Below are 25,001 nucleotides of genomic sequence, written 5' to 3'. Positions count from 1 at the left end.
ATGAAGTCTAGAAAGCAACGGTGCTCCTGCATCTTTTTCCTGCTGATTCTGCCGTCTCTTGTAAGTAAGAAGTTCTAAAATGCTTCCTTTTATTCTCTTTCCTTGGGGCTCTGTTGGCAGGTGAGCATGAGAACAGAATACATCGTTTCCTCTTGGTGGGTGGATGTGTTGGAAAAAACTCCGGGAGGCTGCTTGGAGAAGAAAAAGGCAAGATTTACAAGGATGGTCCGTGGACCCTCCATCCCGAGGAATATTTTAAACTCCTCTACAGAAAGCGCTACGTGTATTTTCCAGAAGTCCCAGATGGAAGACAATTGGGGGAAAAAATCTCTGGGGCTATGGGGAACAAGGGTCTAGAAAAGAGCAGGTCAGGATAAAATGAGAATTTGGAAAGATTTGGTGCTTGAATGCCTTGTGTCTGTTGCTAATTTAGCACTTAAAAGGGAAAGTATCTGCTTTGCTGGTCAAAGGACCCCAATTTAAATAACATGGATAATGATGGTGGTATTATAGGGTGTAAATGCTTTCTTTCTGACAAGGATGCTGGAGAGCCAGATGAACACACTCCCAATTCTCTAGCTACAACCCCAATAGCTTCTTATTCTCCCAAAAGTAGGCTACATGTTTGAAATATCCATCAAATACTATGCATGACGGAAACAGGGAGCAATTTCTTTTTAAAAACTCCACCTTCATGTCTACTTATGTTGAATAAAACTAGGGGGAAGAAGAGATCAGTTAGTTTGAGAGCACTGAAATATAAAATCTTCAAAAATTCAGGGTTTTTTTTCCCAGTGGGGGTAAGATTAAGGATTGAAGGGGGAAAAAGTTGTTGAAAATCTTCCCAGTGTTTGTGTGTGTGTGTGTGTGTTATTTCATATTAGTAAATTGGTTTGCAATTCAGGTTGGGGGGGCTGAGGTTTAATTTGTTCCTCCAAGCGCATCTCAGTGAATCAAAAATAATAGGTGAAACTTGTTACGAACCAAAACTGTCATTAACATTTTTTGACCAATGTTCCAATGACGTAACATATTGTTTGGATTTTATCTTTGGGGGTGGGGGTATAGGTCCAGATAAAATGGTTAAAACATCAGGAAGCTTCATTTTTTCCTATTTTAGTTTGTGTTTACTAATTTTGCTAGATTGTATATGAGTCCTTCTTGAAAACATGGATGCCAGGAGAAGGGAAGGAAGCAAGCGACATCTTCTGTATCATGACATAATTGTGTGCAAAAGATGCAAATGTTGTCATTTGCCTGAATTGCGACACTTTCTTCCAGATGTCTATGTTTGGAAACCAGCTTTCTTCACTGGTGTCCTCCAGACATGGGACAACTGGCCAAGAAAGGTCTGATGGAATATTGCCATGATGTTGATAGGATGATATGGAGGAATATTCACCGTCCATCAGTGCAACCTCTCTCATAATATGGATGTGAAGATAGAAAAAGAAAAAAAATGAGGGCTTCATATCTGTTATGATAGTAGGAAACGAGATGTCTTACTTTGAGAAGGATCAGAATTGGTAGAAGAACCATTCCCAAATGAAGAAGCCACCACTCTTTAATCCCTGGCATATACAAGAATTAATCAAATAGCAGGTGATGGAAAAGAATCTCATTTACTAACATCTTGCTCCAGTGCCCAAAGTTATAAAGAACCCAAAATATGCACACTATGCCAGGATATTCACTTTTCAGTGTTTTGCAACAATTTACTAGTCACAAAAAGAAATACATGCTTAAAAAAGGTATTACAGGAAAGTACAAGAAAACAAATTAAGTGAAAGGAATAATGCCCCTTGGAAGTGTGTGGATTAGAAGACACATGTACAAAAATGCAGCTCTTTGGAGAAATGGGCATGGAAATATATATACATTTTTACAAGCTTCTCTTTTAGCCCAAATACACAAACTGATATAGAAACAGATCAAAGAAAAGTTAAGGATCAGGAATTAAGAAATGGGATGAAACTGAATTTAATGGACTAAAGTTAATTTAAAGTTTAAATGTAAGCTTTAAAGTTCAGAGACTAAAATCAATTAATTTAATAGAGCAGTGTTTCTCAACCTTGGCAACTTTAAGATGCGTGGACTTGCACTCCCAGAATTCCCCAGCCAGCATGGCTGGCTGGGGAATTCTGGGAGTGGAAGTCCACTCATCTTAGAGCTGCTAAGGTTGAGAAACATTGTAATAGTGTCTTGCTTTGTGAATTTCCCTGCAGAAGTACAAATGGACCAAAAAACAAAGCAACAGCACCTCCCTTTGGGTAGAAACCTAGCAAGTTAGGGATCCTAGTTCACCATTGCCTTCTTGGCAGCCTTAAGCAGGTGGCCTGCTGTATATGGTTGGAGACAAAAAGCTGAAAAAAGATCAAATGAAGGCAAATGAAGATGGAGAATTTGCCATCAAACTAGAGACATGAGGGAAATCGATGGGGTAGAAATTGCGTTGGGAAGGTGGAAACCAATGAACCTGCAGCTATTTTGGAAGGTTATTTAAGCTACTGTTTCTCAACCTCAGCAACTTTAAGATGAGTGGCTTCATCTCCTAGAATGCTGGCTGGGGAATTCTGGGAGTTGAAGTCTACCCGTGCTGGCTGGGGAATTCTGGGAGTTGAAGTCCACACATCTTAAAGCGGCTGAAGTTGAGAAACACAGGTTTAAACCACGGTGTTCTGCAGTTTGTGCCACCCAAAAAGAAGCAGTGAAGAGTATCTGTAACTTCTTTGAATATTTATCCTGGGCATAAGCTGGCAGGACTGAGCCTCACCACCTGTTGGGTAGCTTAGTTTCCCCATGGTCTGATTTTCCTGCTTTCATTATTAGTCTTATTATTTCTTTCGTCCATAAAAGATGCGGTGATATCCTGCCATGAATATGAAAGAGGAGGATGGAGTAGAAGCTACGAGGAGAAGGATTTGCTGAGCTAGGTTGGGGAGAGCTGGTAGCTCAGAGGAGGGCAGGAAATTCTACGGGCACCCTTGAAATTTGGGGAGTGTGTTGTGATCCCTTCCACAACCCTTTTCCCACTGGCCAGAAAGTAACACGGGGAGGCTGCTGTTTCCCCCTCTCCTTTCTAGCTCTTCACCATTGCAGCATAATTTTTTTTTTGTGGGGGGGGGTGGGTTGGAAAGATCGTCCCACTTCCAATAAAGCAATTGGCCCCAGCGGCTAATTTAGGTGAACTATTTGTATTTTCTAAGGATTTCTATGGCACTCGGTGGGAGAGAAATAGAGATGCATCTAAAGGCCTTTGCTCTTAAAAATAAGTGGATGCCGGGGCAGATCGCTGCCAGGGCACCAACAGGGCACAGGTGCTGCACAAGCAAACCAATGCCCATGGATATCAGGTGGCACCCCTTTGTCTCTGTCCATGCAGCATGAGACACCTAGAGATGTCTCCAGGTTATGGTCAAAAAAGTCTGGTTTATAAAGCAGGCAGAGCTTTGCCGGTGCCCCACCCGAAGGGGACTCATGGCTCACACTTTTGGGCATCTCACCTGGGACGTCCACTCTTTAAATTGGAGACTTTTCTGATGATCAGGAAAAATGTAACCTGCTCCAGGCATGGAAATCCTGGTGATGCTATTGACTAAAGCAACGCAGGATCCAGATCCGAAGCAAGAAAGGTGCTTCAGATCCAACCTGGGCCTGCTTGCTTTCTCTACCTATCAGCCCCTCTTTAGAGAAACCGTGGGTCTTCCCAGGTCTGCGCTGCAGTTGCACGGTAGTTTCAGCCCTTTTTCTTAGGAAAGCAAATAAAAATGGCTTATGGAAGGGTGGATAGGCTTAACAGAAACAGAATGATTTTTTAAAAAGAAGTTAAAAAATGTCAGCTCCGTTCCCTTTGGTTAGGACACCACGTCACCGGCGTCACATAAAGCTGTCTAAAAATGGTTTCCCCTTACATTAGAAGAAATGGATGGAATGCCTTGATCCTGGCTGCGGCCGGGCCATTCCCTCTTCCCTTTTGCGTTTCCTCTTTGTTGGGTAAAGGGTGCAATGAATAAAATTGATGGATGGATGGATGTTGTATCTTCTGCTGCTTACTTATCTCTTTCCCTTTGAACAGTCCGTCTACTGGGGTTGCTGAACACATGCAAGCCACGCTCTAGCAATTGCAGGATTCTTGCAGAAAGAAAATGTCATTTACCTGATAGAATAGGCTGAAATGAAGGGGAGGTACAGCAGACCAAAACGACGTAACTGTTTGTTTTTGCTTTTTTCGTTTTTGAGTGCTGAACTCTAATGGTACATTTACAAATAGGGTTGTGGAATAATTCTTTCCTCTAGGATAAACATACTGAGATTCTGAGGTCTCTCCTCCAGATCACCCTTGTTGCTCTCTGAACTTGCTCAATCTCAGATGCACTCAGTTTCTTGACAATGGAATGATAATTTACATTCCAGCAGAAACGGAGCAGCCTCGGATCAGCGGTGAGGAACCAATGGGTAGAATTTATAATTATGAATAGAAGAGAATATATGCAGCTTGGGGTTGAACTGTGGAGTCCTTGGGGTTCTCTGAGCTTGGCTGTTTTCTTGCAGATGCTTTGTTACCCGGCTAGGGAACATCTTCAGTGCTAGAAGGGAGTGGGGTTTGCTCTCTGTAGCTTTCCATATAAACAGAGAGCAAACCTCACTCCCTTCTAGCACTGAAGGTGCTACCTAGTCGGATAACGAAACGTCTGCAAGGAAACAACCAAGCTCAGAGAGCACCTAGGACTCCAGAAAATGTATGCTGTTTAAATGGCTTTTATTCCTTCCCATGTATATGCTGTGTTTTAGGATACAGCTGGAATGTCAGCTATCTTCTTTTCAACCTATTTCTAGGCCCTTGGATTGGTTCATTCAGACTGTGTCCCCATCACAGAGTGGAAGCAGAATGAAAGTGACTGCTTACAAGAGATCCAGCAGCACATGAATGAAACAGCAGGTATATCCAGAAGGGGGAAGGGGGAAAGGGAAGGAGTTGGGAATCATGGTTTCTGTATGTGCCTTTTCCTCTTGTTCCTTGAATAAGTTGAAGTCTCCCTTGCATGTCTATAATATTGAGTGTCACTACTATACCTCTAGTAGAGAAGGTTGAATTGTTTGGTTGGTTGAATTGTTGGTTCACTGAGCTTGGTGGTTTATATAAATAACCAGCTAAGTCTACTCTCCCAGGTCCTGATGATGGCTTGGTAATGAAATTCTGATGGAAAACAACCAAGCTCAGAGAACATCAAGAACCCAAAAGGACCCCTCTGTGTTTCCCGGGCAGTTGGGATTCTAGGGTTAGGACTATATCTACTAAGGCTTGTCCATGTTTTAGAAAAGTTAAGGACAGTTGATCCCTGTGTGTCTTACACTTGCCTCTAAAGAAGAACGTAGTCAGAAAATCATCTTGAGAATTTCTTGGAAATGTCAAGGCTTGGCAAAGCAGATGTCAGAAATATATAATTTTAATTAAAATGACAATGTATCTTGCAGTAGCAAAGCTTGAGAATAAGAACAAGATTCACTGGTTCTTAGGTTGGTTGTTTGGTTTGTTAATTGGTTAGAAGGAAGGGGAATGGAGGGAAGAAGGGAGGGAAGGAAAGAAGGAAAGAGAGAAGGAAGGAAAATGTGAAGGGAAGGGAAGGGAAGGGAAGGGAAGGGAGGAGAGGAAGGAAGGAAGGAAGGAAGGAAGGAAGGAAGGAAGGAAGGAAGGAAGGAAGGAAGGAATTACCTTTCCACAACTGGAGAACCCACAACAAAAAAATGTTCTTGAGTATCAACCTCAAAATTCTAAGTGGTGAGAAACATTACAGCATGGTCTCCACCAATGATCTAAAGTATAGGCAGGTTCATATATTTTCATCCTCCACCCATTGCATTATTTTACTGTACTCAGTTTGGAAATTTCATTTACTACGGGTTGGAACCCTACCATACCAGCAATACTGAAGGGTATGTTCCACTAATTAAGGGGCAACTTCGAGGTTCATTCAAAGTGTCAGTGAACTTCAATCTCTGCTGTTGTGTTTCCATTTCCAAGGATAGTGGAATTTTTTTTAAATGAACTTTTCTTCCATTTGCAAGGTTGTAAGAGAATATGGGACCGACTTCTATGTTGGCCAGATACAAATCCAGGACAGACGCTTACCTTTACCTGCCCAGGTATCCTTCTCCACTTCACACAACAATCAGGTGAGAAACCAACCTGTTCGTGATTTATTAGTTTTTGGCCCTCACCTGTACCCATGTGTTTGTATTCTAGTCCTTGACATTTATTTTCTCAGAACTTCCAAGAATATACTTCATGGAAAGTCTTGGTTTGATTTTTCCACTTTTTGTTAAATAAGCCATGATTAGTTAGGTTCACACTTCACAATAAGCCATAGTAAGTCACTACTACCTTTGAAAGATGTGCTGGGGTGGGGGGGGGTGATCACACTCCAAAAAGGAGGTTGGTCCTGGAAAAAAATTAAATGTTGTTCTTTGTATACTTTTAAAATCAATACAATTAGACTAAAACCTTGATTTAATTACCCCCAATTTAGCAGGATTTTGAAATCAACAGACAAAATTAGCATTGGAACTTCATTTCCAAATAACAGATAACATCTCTTGTTTTCAAAATGGGTCAATTTATGTAATTGATGTCATTTGTGGAAATTGATGTGACTTGAGTAATTATGTAATTGACATAATTACATTGTTTGGGTAAATTTATGTTATTCACAGTTTGCAAGTGACGGCAATTTCCACAAATGACATCAATTACGTAATTACTCAAATGAAAGAAATTTACTCAAATGATAGGCATTTACACAAATAGTGCAATTTTGTCAATTATGTACACTTGGATTTAATGAACATCCTTTCCCTGTATTGGGGTGTCAAATCAAGAATATGCAATAATGGAGTCATTTCTGGGTATTTAATAGTACCCCTTTCATTACATATTATTACAACTCAATGGGGAGAGATTCTAGGAGCCCACGGTCAAGATTTGGGGGACTGACGTACGAACCTGGGACTCATTTGAGCCCCTCTGCCATAAACCACAGTTTATAGATCAAAGTTTAAGTTTATGGGCTGAATGAAAGGGAAGACCACAGGCAAAACAGATGGAAGAGGTCCACCTAATCATCCATTCTTGCTATGGTTGTTGCTGGGGACAGATCATGATGGTGAAAATTTGTCCCTTGGATTGCCAGGAATTAGGTCTGACTCAATGGCACCAAACCAACCAACAGTAAGGTTGAATCCACGTATCAAGCTCAGCTAAAAAATCAGAGAAGCCATATCAGGGCTGAGCATGATGGTTGAAAGCAACTGGTGACTTTCATTCGTTTTGTCGTATTTTGCACCATCGGTGAAGTTGATACAAATGAAGGAGGTGAATGATTTGTATTCTCCTTTAAGGGTCATCTTTGGGTCCTCCTGTGTAATGGTCTGTGGGAATGACCTTGGGAGATGGGAGGGAGAGTCACAGATGGGACAACCGGCACATAAAAGATTTCTCAGCCCACAGAAGGAGGGGGGTATGGGAAGCATCTCAGAAGGGACCCTCCATAGTTTTCCGGAGAGTAAAAGGAGAGGAGGGGAGGAATACTTTCAGTCTTGCAAGATTCTGTTAATGTAACCTTACAATAAAGACAGAGTTAGTACTCATGGATGTGCTTCTTGTTTGGACCACTTTGAAGGGCGAAGACCCTGTGCCATTGGCCCTGGGACCCCAACACCATAGCTCAATCTAATTTTGCTGATTTTATTTTTCATAGGTGAGGTAAAACGAAGTTGCACAGCACAAGGCTGGTCTGATCCATTTCCTCCTTATTCGATAGCATGTTCATTTGAAGATGAGATCTCTCTTGATGAAGTGAGTTGGGGGGAGTGGGAGATAAAGACTGACACCCCTTAGGCTAAATTACAAGAAGAGAAACAGCAAGGAATTCTGCTTCGTAAAGATGGTCTTGATATAACCATACTTTGCTGGTATGATCTTCCAGGTTGGCCCATCAGAGATGTTCTTTAGATGGTACAACTCTGCAACATAACTAGGACTGGACATCCACAAAGAAGTCCAGAATGCTTCTGTGAAAGTCCATTGGTGATTTGGGTGCTGTCTCATAAAAAAATGGACCTTTCTTCTTGTTTTAGACCCAAATCCAGTCTCATTTTGACATCTGAGTCAGGAACCCAGTGTAATTTATTCTAATTTCTTCTATCTGGTTGAGTTTTGCTTGAGAGGGGAAATCTGGTTGCTCAGTAACCCTGTTTTGTATGCACCCTTGCTGCAAAACTCAAACTTGTTGTGAAAAAAAGCTCAGATGATCATCTTCAAGTTTCTCAGCTCAGTGGCACAGTTACCTCCAAATAGTTCTGATGACTGAAATATCTACTCTGCTGAGTGTAATGTGCAACGGGGGGAGGGGGGAGTGTGTGCATATATGCGTGTTGCAGTTACCAACCAATTTGGCTGCCCAGTGAAGAACAAGGGACACCTGTGATGACACACCAAGACAAAACCTGAACCATATTTAGGAAGCCCCACTTGTTTCATTGGACCTCCTGATCATTTGTTTGTTCAGAAGTATCTTTTTATTCCAAGATTCACGTAGACAACTTCTTAAGGCACTCTATTCTCAGAAGATTTCATCTGACAGGTTGACAGGCATCAGATGGCTAGAGTTCTCAGTCTACAAGATTAGTTATGCAATTCAGTTGCATTTCAGATCTGAATCACTCTTGGATTTCAGGCATGCATTTTTAATTGAAGTTGGTTAACACCACACTGGGTTCGCCATTCAACAGTGCAATCATCTCTTTAAGACCTCTTATAAGGTCTGAATCATTGTGGAATAGGAGAAAGATTGTTTCTCAATGCAGAATAGATGTATCTTGCATGTTAGAAGTCTCAACCTCAATCATTGGCATTATTAGACAAAGATGGACAAATTTTCTCTCTTCTTGTTTTCATGAGTGAAAGCTTTCACTGTCTGATGTCCCTCCAGTTGCAATTTTATTAAAGATCTGCATTAAATTTCCTATAAATTGTGTGCACAGTTCCGTGTATATGAACTGTCACCCACATCATTGTATGCTGTTTCCCTAATCCTAAACGAATCACTGCTGAGAATCACATATGTATTCTCATCTGCAGTTTATTTTAGTATTGAGCAAAGAAATTCTTCTGCCTACTTTTCCCTGCCCGCTTCTCATTCAAATCGGTGAAAGAGAATTTGTGTGGAATTTCTTCCCAAGGAGACAGAATGATGGTAAAGTTCTCCTGGAGGTGGGATTTCAATTCAAATTAGTGGAATATAATTTGCGGGAAGTGCCTTACAAAGGAGAACAGAACATCGGTGAAATGCTCCTTGCTGGAGCATGATGTACTCATATTTATTTCATGACAAGTGACAGAGAGATGTAGCATTAACACCCTGGCCTTCCTCATGCAATCAGCTCCCCAACAGTGAACAACAGGGCTGTGCAATCTTTGAAGAGGTACTTGACCTTGATGGAGGCTTGAGTGAAGTGCCCCTTTCAATACCTCCATGAACAGCAGATTGGTCCTGCCTCCATTTCTCATTGGGCACAACCAGGCAACTACCTCAACACTCAATGTCCCAGTCCTAAATGATGCTATCCTTACAGGTTTAAAACAGATCAATGTGAGGGAGGCAATGGGTAGAGTCCCCTAGCTGCACCTTCTCCACCAACCATCCCCAGCATCGCCAACCAACCATCAATTGTCCTTAGAGGTGTGGTGTGGCAGACATGGACATCTACAGGGAGGTTTTAGCCACCTTTCAGGTTCCAATAGAAGCGAAAATGTGTAGCTCAGGGTTGAACTGTGGAGTCCTTGGAGTTCTCTGAGCTTGGTTGTTTTCTTGCAAACGTTTTGTTACCCAGCTAGGTAACGTCTTCAGTGCTAGAAGTGAGTGGGGGTTGTTGCAAACCCCACTCCATTCTAGCACTGAAGACATTACCTAGCTGGGTAACGAAACGTTTGCAAGAAAATGACCAAGCTCAGAGTACTCCAAGGACTCCTCACCTTTCAAGTTGTTTGAATGAGAAGTTGCCAGCATGAAGGTTCTCCACATCAGCAACCTGTCACTAGAACTATTTCTAAATACAGGTCTAGTGCTCTTCTGGAAGAACCCTAAACCCGTGTGCAGAGAAAGAAAGAAAGAAAGAAAGAAAGAAAGAAAGAAAGAAAGAAAGAAAGAAAGAAAGAAAGAAAGAAAGAAAGAAAGAAAGAGAAAACCTCTCTGACTAGAGGGGGAGAAGGACATACTTTCAGTAGTCTAAAGCCACCAGCTGGAGCTCAACAGATCCCAGATCCTGACTGTATCATCCGCAGCACTGTCCGTGAAGCACTGTCATGTGCATGACAACTTGTGTCAAAGGAAGAGGGAAAACACTACTTTAAAATCAAAACATTTGATGAAGCAAAGGCCAGATCGTGGGGATAAGTGACTTTAAAAAGGTTCGCTGGGTATCTCCATGCTTCAGCTAATTAAAAATGAGGGTAGGACTTTGGGGGCAGACTGATAGGACTCTGCAATGGGAAGCACATCATTGCTGATTTCTTTCTATGGCCATTTCATGACCTTATGGACGAGCATCACTTGGTTGCAAACTCATCTGTAGTTGTGACCCAGCTTCTCTTGCTTCAGTTAAATCCCAAGGCATGGGATTTTTCACTCATGCTGTGTGTAACCACTAAGTCAGAGTCCCATCTTTGGAACTCATGGGAGATACAGATGCAAGAGGGGTGGGAATGTCCTGTCTCTCATGGTACCACCCTCTGGCTTGCTTTCTCCCTGGCTCCCAGTCCACCAGTTCAGGGAACATAGAGCTAACCTTGAGAATTAGGAAGGCACAGCGAGATGTTAAGGAGGGCTTTGGGGAACAGAGGACACAATCTGGAGAAAGAGGGAAGTGTGAGAAAGAAACCCCACCTTGATTTTGTTTAGCATAAGAGGGACAGAGAGACCTGGATGGGCTTTCAAGATTGATGCCTGCTCTTTGAGGTAGGCCAGGTCATGAAACAGGCACAACAGGGTTATAAGGAATGCTCTTGATCATTGTAGAATCGTGCGATCTGTTTCAAAAGTTCAACTGAACGGTTGATTCGCTTTTCATTCCAGCTCTCCTTCTTTTCAACAATCCAGACCATCTACACAGTGGGTTATAGCATCTCAGCTACCTCTCTTGTCATGGCAGTCCTGGTCCTTGTTGCATTCAGGTATGTTTACAGGATCCTGGGAAGTAGAACTCTGGGCAGCATTTGAATCATCGTCATCATCATCACCCTCATTAATTGCATATGTATCACATTAGGAACATACCTTCCTCCAAATGCATTTCACTTGTGGGTTATGTGTTTATTGCGACACAGCACGTAGACTGCACACTTACTGCAAGAACTCTGTGGGGTTGACCAATGCCCTTATCCCCATTGTGCCGGTGAGTAACTGGAAGTGTGATGCCTGAAGAACATGGAGCAAAGGCCAGAACTGAACCAAAGATTTCCTAAGTTGCTAAGGATGCAATGACTGACCGATGGTTCCAGTTTCCTCCCCAACCAGCACGATTTCTTGACAAATTGGTTTATTGCATTTAAGTCCTATCTTTATCATAAAAGCCAAGGACAGCTTACAGAGAAGGGATAGTAAGCTTCAATGAAGCTAACAACGAACATACGCAGGATTTGTCCTCTTGGATTCCCATTGCCTTCTCTCTTCCTGCAGGAGACTCCGTTGCCCCAGGAACTACATCCATGTCCACCTCTTTCTCACCTTCATCCTGAAGGCCATTGCTATCTTCATCAAGGATGCGGTTCTTCTAGAGAGTGAAGGGAGTGAATACTGCAGCTTCTCCACGGTAAGGTGTGGAATGAAAAGGGGTCTCGTTGCTTCTCCTGCTTGGGTGGAAAGAATCATGGTGACCTAGCTGTTTTGTTCTGGGTCATGCTTTCTCTTGCTCCTGCTACAAACTAGATTTAAAACTCAGGGGAGCTTCCAAAGGAAGTCATAGAGGACCAGAAAAGATCAAAGGTCCCATATTCTGCTTCTATTTGTGGATCTCTCTACAAAGGGGATATGCATCTTTCCCAGGTATCACCTTTAGGTCTTCTCCCATCCTGCAGAGTTCTTCCAAAAGTTACCACTGAATTGTAACGTTCAAAGCAGCGGAAGAAGAAAGTGATTAGATACGCAGGAAGGAATCATCTTAGCAGTCACATTTATTTAAATAAGTGCCAGTGAACTAATTTAATGCTGCAACATCTATTTTCATTTTAAATCTAGAGATGATCAAATTGTATTTTAGTTCCAGCCCACCCAGTATTGGAAATGCAGCCTCTGGTATATTACTCAATGCCATGTGTGGTCCTCAGCCAGGAGAGGAGGATGAACCTCTACTTTGCAAGCTTCCAAAACTCTTGAGAAGCTCTCAAAGGAGACATAAAGATGACAGTCATTTTCAGGAGGTGATGAATGGTACTATTTCTGACATGGGACCCTCATGGTCAACTCTAGTGTTTGTGTCCTAACAAAACAAAACTTTCAAACAAATGTCAGGAGAATCCATTTGACAACACTGATTGCATAGACCAGTGTTTCTCAATGTTGGCAAGTTGAAGAGGTCTGGACTTCAACTCCCAGAATTCCCCATCCACCAGGCTGGATGGTGAATTCTGGGAGCTGAAGTCCAGACCTCTTCAAGTTGCCAAGGTTGAGAAACACTGGTACAGAGCAAGAATGGACATGCTGAGTGACTACAGCTATAAACAATCTACAAGTATCTCAGGGCTTTGTCTAAGCACAGGTGCCATAACCCAGCACTATGACTCCCCTCCATTTTTTTTAGCAGGAAGAACAAACAAGCCAACACTAGAAAAAATAGGAAATCCTGGCTGTGCCCATCATAGCTCTGCCTACTTTGCATCCTTCTTTTGTCCTCTCTGTTCCTCACCCTCTCCTCCACCCTCCTGCATCCCCTGGGCACTGAGAGTTTGCTAACCTAGCCCAAATCCAATGGGAAAATAAGTTTGTGTAGATCCTCCAAGCCTGGATGGTTTGGTTGGCTTTGATTCATTCAGGGGAGAAACTCAAGGGTGTCATTCAGAAATAAGGTTTCACTGATCTGTGAAAATGAGAAGGTTCTTTGAGATTTCCTCTTGCTTCTTCCTTAGCCTGAATGCAAGATCTCGGTGGTCCTCCTTCACTTTTTCACCATGGCCAACTTCATGTGGTTGTTAGCAGAAGCTCTGTACCTCAATTGCCTGCTCCTCTCGTCCTTTCCCCATGGAAGAAGATACTACTGGTGGCTTGTTCTCTTTGGATGGGGTAAGTGGGGGTGATCTTCTTCACCACTTATTTAAAAGAGTGGGGGCCAATATAGATGTTGTTATTTCTAGTACGTGTTAAACTTGCGAAGGAGTTTCTGAGAGGAGACAAAGGGAAAACGATAAGAAATTAACTTGTGGGAGACTATTTGAAGGGATTAAAGATCAACATGTTTGATTTGTTGCTGTTTCTGGTAGTTCTTAATGGATTTTTCTTGATTAAGTTCAAATGATGAGGCTTTAAAGATTTATTTAGAGATAAGAGATAAAATATGGGAAGAAGAATTTTTTTTTTGGCATTTTTAGAGAAAATGATAAGTTATTGTGTTAAAAGGAAAGGAAAGGAATATGAAATGGATTGATTTGATTAAGGTTAAAATATATATGCTGTTATTTCTGGTAACTCTTAATGGATATTTGCTGATTAAGATTGAATGACAAGGCTTTATTATTTGTTTATATATAAGAGAGGAGATATGGGAAGAAGAGATCTTTGGCTGAAATGTTAGAGAAGGTGATAAGTTACTGAAATTGTTTGCATTTGCCTTGATGAAGGAGGAAGTCATTTCTTTATATTTCCTTTTTCTTATATTTCCTTCCTTCCTTCCTTCCTTCCTTCCTTCCTTCCTTCCTTCCTTCCTTCCTTCCTTCCTTCCTTCCTTCCTTCCTTCTTTTCTCTGCACTTTTCTTTTTTCTTTTTTTTAGTTTCTACTAGTTTTTTTTCTTTGTATTCTTAAACTTCAATAAAAATATTATTTAAAAAAAAAAGAGTGGGGGTTAAACCACCATCACTGAAGGGACATCGTTAGCATGATAAGTCCAGTGTTATCTTCCCTTTCCCCAAATCCATCAGCCGCCCAACCAAGTGAGACAGAAGGGGTTTTAATAGCTGTTTTCACTCATGACTGGAAACAGCATTCTCCGCTTCAGCGCATGAAATCCACATTTCTGCATCTCACAGTGGATTGGCAGGAACAGACAAATTGGTTTTTAAAGCGTTCCCCCTTTTCCAAGCAGAGGCTCATTTTAATCTGCTTCTCTTTAGCTCCTGACTGATTTTGAAGAAGGAGAAATAAATGGATGCGGATTCTTGCACATGTTTGGGTACATTTCTTTCCCCCTAATGTTAGACAAGTAGTCTCCCATACCCAATGCCTTTTTACGGTATGTCTTTCCCCCTCTTACCATGATCATTTGCTGGCTGGAAAACCAAATCCCAATGTCAGAAACATCCTGAATGAAGGATAATGTGGATCAGAGAGATGGCTGGCAAGCTGGCCTGATGTATTGATCTCATTTGCAGTCCAAGACCAGAAGAAATGAGATCACACAGATAAAGCGAAGAGCAGTTACAGTGGTACCTCTAGTTACGAACTTAATCTGTTCTGTGACTCTGGTTGCAACTCGAGTTGGTCTCAAGTCGAGGTAAATTTTCCCATAAGGTTCAATGTAAATACGGTTAATCTGTTTCGCCCTCTGAATTTGGTCGCACCACGAGGCAAATTTCCCCATAAGGTTCAATGTAAATATGGCTAAACAGTTCTGAAACATATGCATTTTATTTTTAAACCTCAAAAACCTTCCAAACACCACAAAAACCTTCCAAATGCCACAAAACAACCACAAGCCTCACCGAACGTCTCCTTGCTACCGCGATCTCGCCCACAGGAAGTCACGACCGCGTGGCAGCAGGGAAAATGGCCGCGGATCTGGTTCATAAGTAGAGGCAAGTTCGTAAGTAGAGGTAAATTTTTGGGGCCAGAGCTGGTCGTATCTCGAAAATTTCGTAAGTAGGGGCGTTCGTAAGTAGAGGTACCACTGTAGTTAGGAATAGTGAATATAGAAAGCAAAGAAGAAGAAAGTAAAATGGTAATAATAATATGAGCAAGAAAGGCCAGGAAGAATTCTGCGTTCCTCTAAGACTTTGTGTCTTTTAATAGCATTGTTGTTGTTGTTTAGTTGTTAAGTTGTGTCCGACCCTTCGTGACCCCATGAACCATATTGCGCCAGGCCTTCCTGTCCTTAATAGCATTAATCTCCCCAATTATTTGTTGATGCTTTTTCTGGCCCCAGTCAGTAGCTGTGCTTTTCCTACCAAGTGACCAGGCTAGAGAAATCTTTGTGAAAATCATGATATTTTGTACGTAGCAATCCCTATTTGAGGAACTCACTGAATTTTGGGCCCTTCCCTACGTAGTCCTGGAGACATTTCACTGCAGTCTGCCAGGAGCAAAGGCAGAATGTGGGATATCAATTTCTTTTTTCCTTCTCAGTTCCTGTTGCAAATTCAGAGATCCTTTTTGAATCCCCCAAGAGGACAGCCCGCCCTGAGCAGAGACGAATGCATTCACAACCAGCTTTCTCTTTTCTCTTTCTGATTTTAAAGGTGTCCCAACATTTTTTACCACCTTGTGGATACTATTGAAAGTGCACTTTGAAGATATTTTGTAAGTCAGGCCTTCTTCCCAGATTCATGCAACATGTGTGCATGTGTGTGTGTGTGCGGGGGGGGATTTGGGTGTTGTAAGTCAGGGGTGGCTTTAGGCTAAGGCTGGGGAGGCACTGACCCAGCTGCCAAAACCTAAGCGGGGGGCAAAGCTGCTTCACCATCCCAAAATCAAGGCCACATAAAAAATGGTTTCCATTTTATCTACCTTTAAAAAAGCAAGCTTTTCTATAGTTATCACAGGATTTTAGGTATTTTTGAACTGAAGCTTAGCCGTTTCCAACTGATTATAGTTGGCAACTCTGTTCTGGGGGCAGCGGGGAGGAGATGTTGAATTAGTCATTCTAAACATGCCAGTCTTTGCATCGTCAGGAGGTGGCAGCAGCAGTCAATGTGGCCCAGGGGCTCCATGAGCCCAGCTTGCTTGGAACCTGAACATTTGTATCTAATGGCTATGTGCGCAAGGTTACTTAGCCCTGTAGTTCTCTTCTGATACTTTTCTGGGAAGGGGAGGGAGGGAGGAAGGAAGGAAGGGAGGGAGGGAGGGAGGGAGAAGGAAGGAAGGGAGGGAGGGAGGGAGGGAGGGAGAAGGAAGGAGGGAGAGAGGAAGGAAGGGAGGAAGGGAGGAAAGAAGGAGGGAGAGAGGAAGGGAGGAAGGGAGGAAGGAAGGAGAGAGAGGGAGGAAGGAAGGAGGGAGGGAGGGAGGGAGGAAGGAAGGAGAGAGAGAGGAAGGAAGGGAGGAAAGAAGGAGGGAGAGAGGAAGGGAGGAAGGGAGAAAGGAAGGAGAGAGAGGGAGGGAGGGAGGAAGGAAGGAAGGAAGGAAGGAAGGGAGGGAGGGAGGGAGGGAGGGAGGAGATCTGATGTGTTAGATTTAACTCAGGAGAATCCCAAATTGCAAAGGCTGGAATTAGACAATCATTCCTGAGGCAAACTAAGGGTGGGCATGGAAATTAATGGTGCAAATTAACTTTTCATCTCATGGAACAAGGCTCTATATTTTGTCACATTTGAAGCTGGGGGGGGGGCAGCGTAAAAAAATTCAAGATGGTGGGCACCCCCCCATCCAAAGCCCTGCACTTTTTGAAATAGGCATTTGCAGTTCCTTTGCTCCTAGCTAGCCACCTAACAGTAGTAGCGATGATAATCAAATTACTGTCCTGCTCTGCTGAGGTAGTCTAGGATATGCCGTAAAAATGGCATGAACGTGAACAGCAAGTCCCACCTGCAGGCTGGTGCGTTCAGAACAGCCTGAAAACAAACCGGCATGGAATAAAACCTGGGAGAAGGGGAGGAAAATGCAAGGCTGTTTCTGTTCCTTTGCATTAACCATCATGGGTCTCTGTCCAGGTGCTGGGACGCGAACCAAGGTTCTCCTTACTGGTGGCTCATCCAGGGACCCATCATTCTGTCTGTCGCGGTGTGTATCTGGGTCCCAGTTTGCTTTATACCAACGGTGGGAATTGCAACTGGTTTTGTCTGCCAGTATATGGGAGCAATGGGGATATGGTGGTGGTGGTCAGGGGTATCTACAAGTGGGTCAGAAAAGTCAAGATGGCGGCCAGAGCTCTGTGATCAAAGGCCCACCCTTTTTTTACACATGTAAAAATTGTAAACATATAGTTTTTAATTTAAAAATGTAAAAAAAAAATACATGCCTGTAAAAAAAAAGGGCAAGGGTTTGATCAATGGGTGGGGGCCACCATCTTGACTTTTTTGACCCCCTTCCCGGATCCTCCCGGTATGAGCAAGGGTGGGTTAGTTCTCATTTGAATTTCCCTGTGCTTGTGATTCTGGATCCAAAGCTGAGCCATGCAAAAAGAATGGGAAAAGGAAAGGATTTGGAAGGGGTGTTCGTGGGAGGGGGAGGGGGTCAAAAAAGTCAAGATGGCAGGCCTAACGGCGTGATGGAAATCCTGTGCCTTCCCTTTTATTTCACTTGTGGTTTTTTTGGTGGGTGGGGAAATAATGTGATGCTGAGAGGAAGAATGGAATGAAATGGCTTAGTTTGCAGGCGACCCAGAGTTGTGGCAGATGGCGACAGCCTAGAAATTCAGTAAATTAATAAATGCACAGGAGAGGAAAAACTCATTTGAGCTGGGTCAAGCTGAGCCTCTTTAAGACATGTGGACTTCAACTCCCAGAATTCCCCAGCCAGCCAGGCTGGCTGGGGAATTCTGGGAGTTGAAGTCCACATGTCTTAAAGTGGCCGAGTTTGAGAAACATTGCTCTGGCTCTTTTTTCTGCCAACAGTGCATTCTCTTTTTCCCTCTTTCTTCCCCACCTCTGGTCCCTGGAACAGGTCAACTTCATTCTTTTTATCAACATCATCCAAATCTTGCTGAAAAAACTGAATCCCAGACAAATCAATTTCAACAACTCCTTTCAGTACAGGTAAGCCGGTGGAAGGAGCGGCTAGAAAGCATGTTGAGGAATCCTCCCCCTCCAAAAAAAAATTCTCTCCTGGAACCAAAGAGCTTGGAGGAAAAGCTGAGATTTATAAAACCGCCGGGGGCTAATTTGCATTGTGTGTTCATTCTCCAGTTCATTTGCTGGGATTGTGCATGTCTTTGTACGAATTGTATTTTTGAGCGTGCTATATTGCAAACCACCCAGAGAGCTTCAGCGGCTGGGCGTTTTCCAAATAAATATAAAATGATGAACAGATGAGACGAAAGAGAAACGCTCTTGGCATGAGCATGCAAAGATGGGCTGGGGCTTAAGGAAAGAAAAAAAAACGAGGTGCACTATTCTGCTTCATTTATAAAAAATAATAAAGGCGGGATAAACGTCTAATAAATAAATAGCGCGTAACTTTAGTCTGCAGGAATTCAAGAAGTTGCATGGATTTCTGTACTTTTTTTCCTTTCACTATTGTTTCATTCTTTTTATGTGTACTGTTTTGTTTATTCATTCTTTCTTTGCCAGAACAGAAAAAAAGATAAGAAAAAGGAAGGGAAAAAGGAAGAAAGAAAAGAAAAGAAAGAGAGAAGGAGGGAGGGAGGGAGGGAGGGAGGGAAGGAAGGAAGGAAGGAAGGAAGGAAGGAAGGAAGGAAGGAAGGAAGGAAGGAAGGAAGGAAGACCAACAGATTGCTTTATTCAATAAAGACAAAATAAAATAAAGGTATGCAGGATGGTCTGATAGATGAGACGATGGTCACTAAATCAGATGGTACGAGTGCCATCTAGTGGGCATTGCTACTTATATTTGCCTTGGTGCTGTAAACTTTGTTTTTTCTTCCCTAATCCTCCCCCCGCCCCACTTCCTAGACGCCTCTCTAAGTCAACTCTGCTTCTCATACCCTTGTTTGGAACTCATTACATCATCTTCAACTTCCTGCCTGAATACACCCATATGGGTGCCCGTCTATACTTGGAGCTATGCTTCGGATCATTTCAGGTAAAGTATGGAATGAAGGTAGAAGTGAAAGCTGTGCAGGATAAGGGGCCACCTTGCTAAAAAGCAGCATTGTTATGTGCAATGCATTTTTAAAAAGAGAGGGGGCTTTGACAACCTTGTGAGGTAGTCCAGACAGGAAGCATGACCAGATGGGCTAATTCTACTTTATTGTAAGGTTCCATTAACAGAATCTTGCAAGTCTTAAAGAATATATCTCCCCCCTCACCTTTACAATCCAAGAAACTGGGGGGAGGGGGTCCCTTCTGAGATGCTTTCCACACTCCCATTCCTGCTGAGGGCTCAGCTGCCTCTTATCTGTCCATTGTCTAGTCTGTGGCTCTTCCTCCTATCTCCCAAGGTCATTCCCACATACCATTAGAGGCTTTAATTGTGCAATTGAAGCCACCATCTGGTCTTTTTTGACTCCTGTCCCCCAGATTCCTCTACTGTCAGCCATCCTAACCCATTTCTGCAGCTCTCCAGATCTCAGGGAATCAAAATAAGTCTGGGATCCTTGATGCTTTTTAACCGGTGGTGGGGAACAGAGACGCCACGATGACATCATGGGTGTCAAAGTGTCATCATACAAATAATGCAAATGATGTCATTTGCGCAATGACATCATGATGCACATGACATTATTTCCCATCCCCTCAGACATCTATGATGGGGGGCTATTGCTCAGCTTCTTGTTGACCTTCACTCCATCTCTCACGCCTATGCTTCAGGCTTATATAAAGGTGGTTTTTTTAACCATCTGACCAACCATTTTTCAAGGCTGCTAATAGAACCATGATTATTTGCTTCTTTTTTGTACCCTTCCAACCCAGTCAATTCATAAACCACCTAGGATCCCTGATTCTTATTAGAAAGCACTTAAGATCCCATGAAATTCTGCTCTGAGTTTCTGGGTTTGATCTAGTGCTGTTCCCAACAGAGAGCCTACATGTTGTGGATTACAACTCCCATTTTCCCCAGCGGGCAGGACAAATGGGGGGCTATAGTCTGGCCACATCTAGAGAACTCTCGGGTAAGAATGATCTGGATCGAAACCAGGCAGATAATTTTCGCTATAATTGCTGGAAATTAATTTTAGGGGTCTCAGAAAGCTAAGAAGCATTGAAATGGGTTATGTGTATAATCAGGGAATAGCAACGAATAGTCTGGGAAGTTAAAAATAAAACCTGCAAAATCTTGGGGAAAAAATGAAGTGGAACATAACTCAGGGGACACTTTATTTATCCTGTTTCAATGGCAGCCTCTGGTTGACCTTTGCAATCCTGAAAAAGTGAAGCAGAATCAGATTTGGATAATCCTTGGATGGGACACCACCTGGAAACCTGTTATAGGCTCGACTGGGAAGTAAAAGAAGAAAATGTTGGATGAAGCCCATAGCAATCTGCTTCCTTATTCCTGCCAAGGAGTAATAAGTCCATGAAGTCACCATAAGCTAGGTATTTGTACTGAATCACAGATATGACCTTGGAGAATATATGTGGCAGGAATGAATAAACATGGTTTAAGCCCGGAACAGGAAGAAAACATTAGAAAGAAACTGGTTCTGCCTTGGGTATAAGCCGGAGGGAGGGAAAACACAATCGGGCTTTTAAGTTCGATGTCAGCCCTGCGAGGTAGGCCAAGAATAACTGGAACTTTACTTTATTGATAAAGATTACAGTAACAGAATTTTGAAAGCTGGATGGTATTTTCCTTCCCTCCCTCTTACACCAAAGAGAATCAAAGCAGAGTCATTTCAAGTTTCTTTCTAACGTTCTCTTCTTTTCCTCTTCTTTTCCTGCTTTGTTAACAGCCTCCGCGTAACTCCTCCAAACTCATCTCGGTGGCTCTGTACAAAATGGATCAATACCATTACTAGAAAGAAGGACCAGAAATATTCCTCTGTGTTTGTGTTATCTCTCTACCCGTGGGTGTGGATGGAGGGGGAGACCTTCTCACTTCTGTGTTCTTTCTTGTTTAGGGCTTCGTTGTGGCTGTTTTATACTGTTTTCTAAATCAAGAGGTAAGGGGTTGAATAGTTCTTGAAATGTCTGTGGTTGCAAGAGAGAATTATTATTTCTTTTCTCCGTCCATATGACCCTTTGCAGGTTGTGTGAATGGTTGCTCTGTCCCCTCTGTGAATTTATCAGTCCCTGGGGCGATCAGGGACGGGAGGACCCCTCCACTTGTAAGAATTTAGGGCGAATTAAATTGTCCTTAAGAAATCCATCTGAGCCAGCGTTTCTCAAACTTGGCCACTTTAAGATGGGTGGGCTTCAGTTCCCAGAATTATTAAACGTGGACCATGGGGTACAAAACACAAAAATGCATTTTTTTTGTCTATAATAATATAGATCCATAGAAACCAAGGGGAAAATTGTAACTGGAAGTAGGGACCGAAGCTGAAAAGCAAATATGACTGCTTGCAAGTTGATCGCGTCTTTATGGACCACTCCGTCACTGAATTTGCACAATGCAGCTGATCTAGTTTCAGGGGTCTCTGCAGGGTGTGGTCAAGATGGTGGCCCTGATGAAGCTCTGCATGTTAAACAAACACACAGACACACACGTGGAGCTTCAATTGCAACTAGATCAGCTGCGTTGTGCAAATTCAGTGACGGAGTGGTCCATAAAGACGCGATCAACTTGCAAGCAGTCATATTTGCTTTTTAACTTCGGTCCCTTCTAGTTACAATTTTCTCCTTGGGTTCTATGGGTCGATATTATTATAGATGAAAAAATTGCATTTCTGTGTTTTGTACCCCATGGTCCACATTTAATAATGTGGCAGGTTATAATACTTGTTTGCTCCTGCACGAATGCTAGAAATTCCAAGTTTTCCAGGGAAATCGTCGAGTGCCACCAAACCATCTCTTGCTTTCACGGCAGCTTCTGATACTGCAGAATGATATCCAAGCTTCCTTTTGCTTTGGAAACTGAATTTGGAATCTTTTTTTTTTCTTTTAAAAACGCAAATCAAATTTTATAAAAAGTGGGAATTAACCAAGTGTAATATCTGATTTGCAATCCATTGGCCCAATTCCTTATGGGGTTGGTTGTCATCGGTTCAAGTCACCCCCCACCACCTTTTCAAAACTAATCAATAATGATTTTTTTCAGTAATGCTAGCAATTTCATTCTCAAGGTTCAAGCAGAAATTTGCCGGAAATGGCGAGGCAACGGTTATGGATTTATGATGCCTGTTTGGAGGCAGAAGACAAAGTGGACGATGCCCTCAAGTTCTGGAATCAAAGTGACCACCTCTATGTTTAAGAGTTAACTGGTGAAGTGATAGAAGGTATGAATAGCAGACCCCAATTTGGGGTGAGGGAAGGACAAAGATTCACCCAGATTCATCTCCGAGCTCCGAGATTCATCATGATTTCTTCAGGGCTGTAGCTCTCATTGACAGAGATGTTTCTGAAGTTCTCGTCTGAATCACCTGATCCAATTTTTGAAGTTGTGCATTAAGTATTGTATATGGTTCTTGTTTACACCTGCAAATGTTGTACACAGCCCTGTTCCCCTCACATTCTTATGGGAAGTGTCCATTGCTCTGTGGGGCAGCATAAATCTACTCCTGAGAAGGTCCACGTTCAGGCCCTGGCATCTTCTGTTAAAAGGATCAAGTGGTAGGGGGATGGGAAAGGTCGATGCTTTAGTGTAGCTGCCAGCCTGAGTTGGAAATATAAGGGTAGATCAACAGGCAGAACATTGCAACCCATGCTTTCCCACTGGATTACTCAAGCACAGGTATACCTTGATAAATACTGCAAAAACGTAGTCTTGATAGTGTGTAGTCAATCTGGTTGTGTTCGGACTGTTTTTGTGTGATTTTTAACAATGTGGAAGAGCTCATCTTTGCATTGTTAAATATTCCTCCCCATCCTCCCCCCAAAGACCCTTATTAAACTCAACTGCTGGAAAGTTGCTTTCCATGTGTCCCCGTTGTATTCTTGATGTATACAGGTAACTTTGGTAAAACTCTGCAACACAGTAGCCTTGATATTACTCACAAGTACGGTTGCATTAAGGTGGTTTCCGTGCAGTGTTTCAGCAATGAAGAATATGTCACCTTTGAGTTGGTAAATCCTACAAACGCACCACACATGATGCCACTGGATGGAAGATTGCATCAAAAATGACAGCTCTATCACGTTAGGATGAACACTAGATACATTTAATGTGGAGCAGAAGTTGACCAAAAGAGCTTGTTCTCCTTTGTAAGTGATTGAGATAGTGTCACTCTTGACAATAGAGGGGGATTCACAAAGGCGGTGCAGGAATCTGAAACCACATGTCCCATAAATGTATATTCCAAGAACGAGGGAGGTCATTTACATCATAGATGACCCTTCCGTTTCTGGTCTCCTCCCTTCTGCAAAGCTTTCCCAACATCTACTAGAACATTTCAGAAGGTGTGTCAAAAGATTTCTGGGTCATGGATATTAGCTGAAGGTTGAGAATCCGCATGATCCTGCTGTATCATGAGGATCTTTGATGCTCAGGATGGGGCAGAATCAAGAATAGCCATAGCAACTGAAGTAGGAACCCCTCACTTGACAGGGTCCTGGAGCAAATTGCCTTAAAATGAGTAGGTTTCCCACGAGTCTGGTCACCCCGTGTATTTTCTCAGCTATCCAAAAGTGTAGAATGGCCAGCTCTTCGTGCAAAGAAGCAACTAGAATATCTTCTTAACTTCTGAATTGATGGATTCCATCTCAACGTTGTTATGGAAACCTCATCTCTTACGGTGTCCTCCAGAGGATTTTCTGCTTTTCTGCAGAGACAACATGACTACTAATCATAATTAGGAAGACACGAGGGGAGGAAAGGTGGAAAATTGTCATCTCTTGACGCCTGGAAGACAATGGCGTAAATTGGGCTGGCGGAAAGCATTAGATTGATCATGTTCATGTAAATATCTTGGAGGAAAACACGAGTCTTCCTGGGTCTTGTATAATGTGAGTTTGAAGTAGAAGGAACAGGAATTAATTCAGGAACCTTGTCAGATTAAATCTATGCCCTCTGGCAATTAATTGAGTTTTAACTCCTGCAAAAAGAAATGATCCAACTTCAATAGGATTATTTTCCCCCTGCGATACGTTAGGGTTAACAGCTTGACAAGGCCCAAATTGTTATAAACCACCTGAATGTAGAGATATGTCCGGGGGAGGGAGTTTGCCTGTAAAACGCAACACAATTTGATTTGTATGTTTGAATTAGCATAGCATTGTACCCTGGTAATCTAATTATTGACAAGTACTGATTCTTTTTCTCTCTGCTAAATTTCTTCTGACTTTAGCCAGCTCAGAATTGAACTCAGCCAAGTTCAAGCCAGGACGTAACGGAGAGCGAACCGCCAGCCGTGCAACCAACTTTGATGCGTGTTGCCTTGCATAAGTCTGCCTCACCTCAGCTATTACAAGGAAATAGATGAGTCTTGCTGCCAAACAGGGGCCACTGCAGGGTCAAAAAAGTCAAGATGGTGACCGGGACTATGATCGAAGTCCTGCTGCTTTTTAACATGCAGCACATATATAAAGTTGGGCGTTCAGGCTGGCCAATCAGGGACATGTGTCAGCTCTCCTGCCTGGCCAATCAGCGATGCATGTAAAAAAGGGGGTGGGGCTTCAATCACATGGTCACAATCGCTATTTTGACTTCTTTTGGACCCCCCCCCCGCCCCCCTGCAAGACTTCAGGGCTGCTTAAAAAGCTAGCTGAATTATTATTTTTTTCTTGCATTAAACTGGATATGGCGTTGATGCTGCGCACCCGATATTTAACACTGTGAAAAAACCCCTTCATCTTCACGTATAAAATGTATGT

General features: G+C 42.7%; 1 protein-coding gene across 1 annotated transcript; it reads left to right on the top strand.

The window, feature by feature from the left end:
* On the top strand, positions 1 to 23,028 carry GHRHR (growth hormone releasing hormone receptor). The gene is made up of 13 exons (XM_088150518.1): positions 1 to 60; positions 4,837 to 4,939; positions 6,067 to 6,174; positions 7,755 to 7,852; positions 11,130 to 11,227; positions 11,733 to 11,865; positions 13,178 to 13,331; positions 15,717 to 15,777; positions 17,124 to 17,193; positions 18,076 to 18,167; positions 19,044 to 19,173; positions 21,152 to 21,193; positions 22,316 to 23,028. Exons 1-13 carry the CDS (start codon positions 1 to 3, stop codon positions 22,448 to 22,450), a joined length of 1,284 nt encoding a protein of 427 aa, XP_088006644.1. The 3' UTR covers positions 22,451 to 23,028.
* Positions 23,029 to 25,001: the final 1,973 nt, after the last annotated feature.

This window comes from Python bivittatus, unplaced genomic scaffold (genome assembly GCF_059951505.1).
Source record: "Python bivittatus isolate LINGU-HERP-01145 unplaced genomic scaffold, Pbiv_v1 ctg000610_np1212, whole genome shotgun sequence".
NCBI lineage: Eukaryota > Metazoa > Chordata > Lepidosauria > Squamata > Pythonidae > Python > Python bivittatus.
This window is presented reverse-complemented; position numbering and strand designations above follow the sequence as displayed.